General features: G+C 45.2%; 1 protein-coding gene across 1 annotated transcript in view; it reads left to right on the top strand.

The window, feature by feature from the left end:
* HOXB13 (homeobox B13) overlaps positions 1–1,305 on the top strand; it is a 2,003-nt gene extending 698 nt beyond the window's left edge. The window contains exon 2 of the mRNA XM_069064267.1: positions 1,052–1,305. Coding sequence (XP_068920368.1) covers positions 1,052–1,305 — 254 coding nt within the window. The remainder of the gene's footprint in view (positions 1–1,051) is intronic.
* Positions 1,306–6,010: the final 4,705 nt, after the last annotated feature.

Genomic DNA, 6,010 nt, shown 5'->3' with positions numbered 1-6,010 from the left:
GTGTGTGTGTGTGTGTGTGTGTGTGTGTGTGTGTGTGTGTGTGTGTGGTGGGAGGGAGTGACATTGATATCAAGGCAGATTGGAACTGATGAAAGATGGGAGATTCGTAGGACTCGGGAAGGGAAGGCAAAGACTGGCTGCAGTTGATCTTTGTCAGTCTTCCAAAAATGGTTGTTGGGATTAAGTAGAAGGGTCTGTGCTGGCAGGGATATGGCCAGTGGTCCCTAATTATGAGGGGGCAGAGACGGAGCCTGGGAAATCTGGCCCCACCAGCTTACCGCCTCTGGTCCTTTTCCTTTGCAGCTGTCCAGGAGGTCTGAGAGGTCTTTCCTATTGTGTGCACAACATTGCATGTATGCGTGTTTGGGAGGGAGGGGTGTGTGTAGTCCATACGTGTTGTGTGGGTCTCTTTGTACGGTAGATAGTAATAAGTTATTTCTAGACAAAAGCAAAGCACCATAGATTGTGACTATGTCAGTGAAATAAAAATTTTGCCACCTTGTAGTGGATACGACAGGTCCCTCACACCCTTTTAGGTTGAATTTTCCACTTTTATCCCGGTCATTTTGGTGTTGTGTAGACACCACCTACGTATGTGACCTCTTTTGGAGGGTAGGTTGGGGAGCACTGGCCTGCAGTGAGTGGCTCTGTAGAGTGTCTCTGAGTTTTTTAATGTTCTAGATAGTGTCTGGAACCTGTGTATACGTGTCTGTGGTTATGTGTACGTGGATGTGTCTAGATATGTGCGTGGGTGTCTGTGAGTGTACACACACCTGTGGCTGTACCTAAGCGTAAGGGGCTCATGTGAAAAGCTGTTTGTGTTTATGGCTGTGTGCCTGAGTGTTCTGAAGGGAGGCGTGCAGTGCTTTGTATGTGAATTATTTTTCTTAACACATACATGTGTCTGGGTGTGCGTGTGTTCGTATGATGTGGGTGGGGATGTATTTCTGCAGGTGTGCATTTATGCGAAGAGCTAGGAGATACCCTAGAGGACACAGGACCCGCAGTCTGAATTAAGTATCTCTCTCCTTTACCTCTCCTTCCTGCATAGACGCCTCGGCCCAGCATCCGCCGGACGGCTGTTCCTACCGCCGGGGCCGAAAGAAGCGGATCCCTTACAGCAAGGGTCAGCTTCGGGAGCTGGAGCGGGAGTACGCCGCCAACAAATTCGTCACCAAGGACAAGAGGCGCAAGATCTCCGCCGCCACCAGCCTTTCTGAGAGACAGATCACAATTTGGTTCCAGAATCGCCGGGTCAAGGAAAAGAAGGTCTTAGCTAAGATCAAGACCAACGCCACCCCTTGATGTCGATCTCCTGGCAGGAAGGGAAGCCGTTTCTGGGGGATCAGGACCCAGCCAGGGGCTGGGGCGGGTCTGAGACAAGTTGGGGGACGTGAAGCCCTAGCTAGGCCACCGATTCTGCCAAAGAAATGTCCCCTGGGATCAGCCCTGCTTCCCAAAAATCCAGGGCTCTTTCGATGAATAAGAAAGCTGCGATACATCACTACATACGTAGAAAAAGAGAGAGAGAAAGGTCAAGGTTTTCTTCCCTATTTGCCTACATAGTTACACCGAGGGGAAAAAAGTAAGAATAACAATGACAGAGATAACAATAATATTAGTCAAGATTATAATCATTTTCATATTCTCTGTTTAGCAGTTCCTTAGAGCGCCTTACAAACCACTTTCTATGGATGGAGCTTGATTAATAAATTAATAAATTCCGGAAGACACTCATCTCAGTGGTGCCTTCCTCTCCAGACCCAGGTCCAGATGGAAAACTGGGGTCTCTCTTCAGGCCTTGTCTACCGTGAGGGAGCAGAGAGACTGGGGACAGGGTGTCCACATTGCCATGACTTTACACTGCCAGCTCTCTTTTCTAAGGCAAAGGCCAGCCTTCCAGCCACAGTAGTCGATGAAAAAGGGCATTATTTTCAATAGGACATCCTTTCCACCTTCAGATTATATAGAAAGGTACCTTTAAGAGTCCTCAGCCTTGGGTTATCCAAATTCTTCCTTTTGTCCCCTGGAAAATTGGGGTGAGGCAAAGCTAGTTAGCTTTCTGTTTTCCCACTTCTCTTTTCCTGGGCTCTGGTGAACTGGTGATAACGAAATGGAGCTAGAGAAAGAATCTGGATAGTTCAATTTCCCCTCTCTGCCATGCCTGGCTTTAAAGCAAAACCTTAATACCCCACTTTTGCTCAGTTGTCTGGAAAGAAAGTTGAGGATTAGGGATTATATAGGGACCTGGATGAACCGGATAGTATAGCGGTTATATATTATATTATATATTATAATATATGTAATATAATATATATTATATTATATATAACCGGATAGTATAAAGAAGCTGCTATCCAGACGATTTTGGGGAGAAGAGAGTCACTCTCCTCCTCAATTTAGAGCTTCTATATGCTCTAGAGGAGGAAAAATAAAAGGGAGGGGGGGAGATAAATTAATAAACCAGCCAACTGAATGCTCTCCCCCTTTCCGAACTTGGGGTTGCTGGATCTGAAGCCTTTGGGCTGAGGGTTAGAGTGAGTGGAGGTCCTTCTCTTTATAAAGTACGCAGAGGCAGGATTTCCAACTTTTAAAATGGAAAAAAAAAAGTGTGAGACTGGACTGTGGCATGGCTAAAGGAACCCAAATCTGATTTCACTAGGGATTTCCCCGTTTGACGTCCACATTTACACCCCACCCCCCATCCCTGGCTGACATTTCGGTGGCAGGGGCTATGATCCGATGTTTGGAGAGTAAAGATCCCACGGAGGGCACTCTCTCCCCTGTGGCTTTCTTTTGTTAAAGGTGTCATTGTTATGTAGCATATGCGATATAAACTTATAGTAGAAGCCCTTGAAACTATAGTATAATGCAAGCTCTATAGAACAGTACATTATAGCAGAGTGATAGATCTTAATGGAAATACGGTAGAACACTTCATTTAATATTACCCGATGAAATGAACTTGATTCCATAATGCCGTCTTCTGAATTCCATTCCCTATTTTCGAAGTGCAGAGGAAACAAGTCCTTAGCATAACTCGGGGGTGGTGGATCTAGGCCTGGTAATTAGTTTATTGTTCAGCCGCCTGATATTGGGGAATCCTAGTCCTGAATTCAGATTCTGGGAAAGAACGAGACGGAGAATCGGACTAAGAATCTTAACTCATTAACAGGGAAAGCAATTCTGGAGGCTCTGGGAGAAAACTTTGATTCCTTTGGGAACTCAATTACTTTCTGTTTTCCCTTTTGGATCTGGTTCATTCATCTATAGCTTTGATTTCCTCCTGCTTCCCTTTCCATACCACCCCTCCTCAGCCCAAAAACAAACCAAACCAAAAGGTACTACAAGTGTTCCCTACAAAATCTACTCAAAGTGTTCTGGAATTGGGTGTGGAGGAAGAAGGCAGTGGTCCCTAGGGTCTCAGAGCTACAAGTCTGTCATGCTTTCAACTCGGAGCTCTACTTGGATTTCTTGTGGGGAGGTTTCTGGAAACTCGGTAGACTTAAGAAATTAGGAAGGATTAAATCGAAGAAGGAGGAAGGGAAGGAAAGCTGGTGAAGAGTCAACCAGGCTGCTGCTTTTAATAACTGGGATAGTATACTAACAAATCTGTTCTCGAGTTTGAGGTATGAGGGACTCTGTAGAGCCCGAACTCCCACCTCCTTCCTACAAAGCAGCGGTTTTAAGTAAGCTCTGACATCAGCTCTAACAGTCTATAATTCTATAATTTAATTTTTCGCTTTCAGCTATTTAGTAAAGAGCTACAGGAGTAATTTTCTTTGAAGCGGTATTGGGTTATGCAAAGAACAAGATCTCCCCCTACCGACTATAATGCGCCACTGCAGCCGATGAATCTCCAGACACCTTGACTTCCGTCTTGCCTTCGGCTTTAGGGTTTTGGGGTTCGGGGAAGGATCTCCAAAATATGGTAACAGGCTGGAGTGCAGGACAGACATCATAAGTCAATTGTACAGAAACTCCCAAGACTCAATACGCAATCCTGGTAGGCAGATCAATCAATTTAGCCGGTGATTGGGCTAGTAGAAAACTGCAAGAATAGGGGTTGGAAAAGAGATCTAAAATGGAGGAGAAGGACAGAGAGCCATAGCCCCACCTAAAGAGAGCTCGGGCGCTTCTTCCCCTTCTCAGCCTGTCTTTGTTCTATATATAAATCAATAGTCTCTGTATTAAAAATTCCCTGTGTGACATGTTTATATGTATAAATACGTGATTCATGCACATGACCGCAACAAGAGCACCCCCTTTTAAAATTATTTTTTCCTTATACAGATACAACCCTTTTTCAAATACAATTTTTTCCTCTCTGTGTGTACATGCTGCTAGCCTCATAAAGATCGTCCATATTTAATTCTCTCAGTCATATACATCTACAAATAGATCCAATGTACATGTGTAACTGGTCGTACCTTTGTATGAAAGGGGGAAACAGGAACGGAGGCGAATTTCCCTAGATCTTCAAAAGGGTTTACTGCAGAAATTAGAACCGAAAGATTGTCATCGTTATTCCGAGGAGCTGGGAGAGAGGATTCTTCTACACCTAGCGGCAATAACTGCACGCGATCTTTAAATAGTAACGAAAATTTATGCAGGGTGCTGACTCTATTCTCTCTGCTGTTTTTAAACATTGAAAAATTAAAAATAATGGGGATGGCAGGGGAGAGGAGGGTGTTTAGACACAAAAGTACAAAACACGATGGCTCCACTTAAGAATATACCAAGTGACTGGTCGGAAATAATTAGTAAAAATAAAACCATCATTGCCCCCCGTCCCCTCCCCCCCCTCCCCCCCAGTACCGCGATTCCACGGGGCTCAGAATCCCACTGCCGTTGTTTGGCGGCCTCCTGGAAAGGTTGCAAGACCGTGGCTTGTAAATAAATGGGTAGGATGGAGCCGGGGCCAGGTTGTTTACTCTACCCGGTTTCCGGGACCTACATCATTACTACCACCGGGGCAGGCGAGTTGTCCAGGGCATGATGAAAAATGATGGATGAGCAAATATGGATACGGCTTTCAAGTGCAGAGTTTGAATTTAGATGCCTTCAGCTTTGGGGAGAGGCACAGTACATTTCGATCTATTAGCCACCTCTTCGTTATTCCCCATCTATCCTCCTGGTAAAGCACGGATTTCTGGCGCAGGGGGAGCAGCAGGCCTACCCCAAGTCCGTGCAGCAGACTCTCTAGTGACTTTGTCTATCCTGTCGGTGGAATTACTTTTGATGCGATTCATTCTTCCCAAACATTTCCCAATTCCCCATTTTCTAATTTTCCCTTAGTTGCGTCTTTCTTCTTCCAAAGCACCACTGCCCCAAACAGAGAATTCTCTGTCTTCATCACTCCTCCCTCTGACCCACCTTCCCTCTTTCATTAAAATTTTAGTTAAAGTCTCAAGTGCCAGCACTAAAATTCTGGGGGAATGAATCTACCTTCCTCCACTTCATTCAGCAACTTTTTATGTAAAGTTAACTACTCCTTCCAAATCAACGGGACAAATTCGATAAAAGAACTCGTTACCGTAATCTGTGGAATAAAGTACAATCCATGTCTCTGCCAGTGGAGAAAAAAGGAGAACGGTAGGACGTCAGAAAAAGTAGCGCCTGGGTTGTTGTTGTTGTTGTTTTTAATGTGATTTGTTGTTATTTTAATATATACACGAATTTCATCCGCCTTATTCAGTTCCTTTCCCGGTTCAGAATAGGAACAGGTACAGTGTGTCCATTACCCAGACAGACAGACAGCCTCTGACCTCCTCAGCACTCCGACACCCCATCCCCCTACTGGCTTGGCTAGAGCCAGAGAGCGATTTAAAACATCCAGTAAGGAAAAATAATAGCCTTTCTTCCTCTCCCAGCTTACAGGCTGGAGCTGGAAATACGGCGGAGGTGAGGACAGCCGTAGGGGGCCGGGTCAACTAGGGGAGGGAGAAAGAAGGAGAAGAAAATGTTTCAATTAGCTCCCTTTCTAAATTGCTCCGGAAGTGATGGGGCA

Source organism: Petaurus breviceps, unplaced genomic scaffold, assembly GCF_028583685.1.
Source record: "Petaurus breviceps papuanus isolate PSGF00001 unplaced genomic scaffold, PetGlider_PUasm1.0 90630, whole genome shotgun sequence".
Lineage (NCBI taxonomy): Eukaryota > Metazoa > Chordata > Mammalia > Diprotodontia > Petauridae > Petaurus > Petaurus breviceps.
The sequence above is the reverse complement of the archived record's forward strand: the minus strand, read 5'-3'. Positions and strand labels throughout refer to the sequence as shown.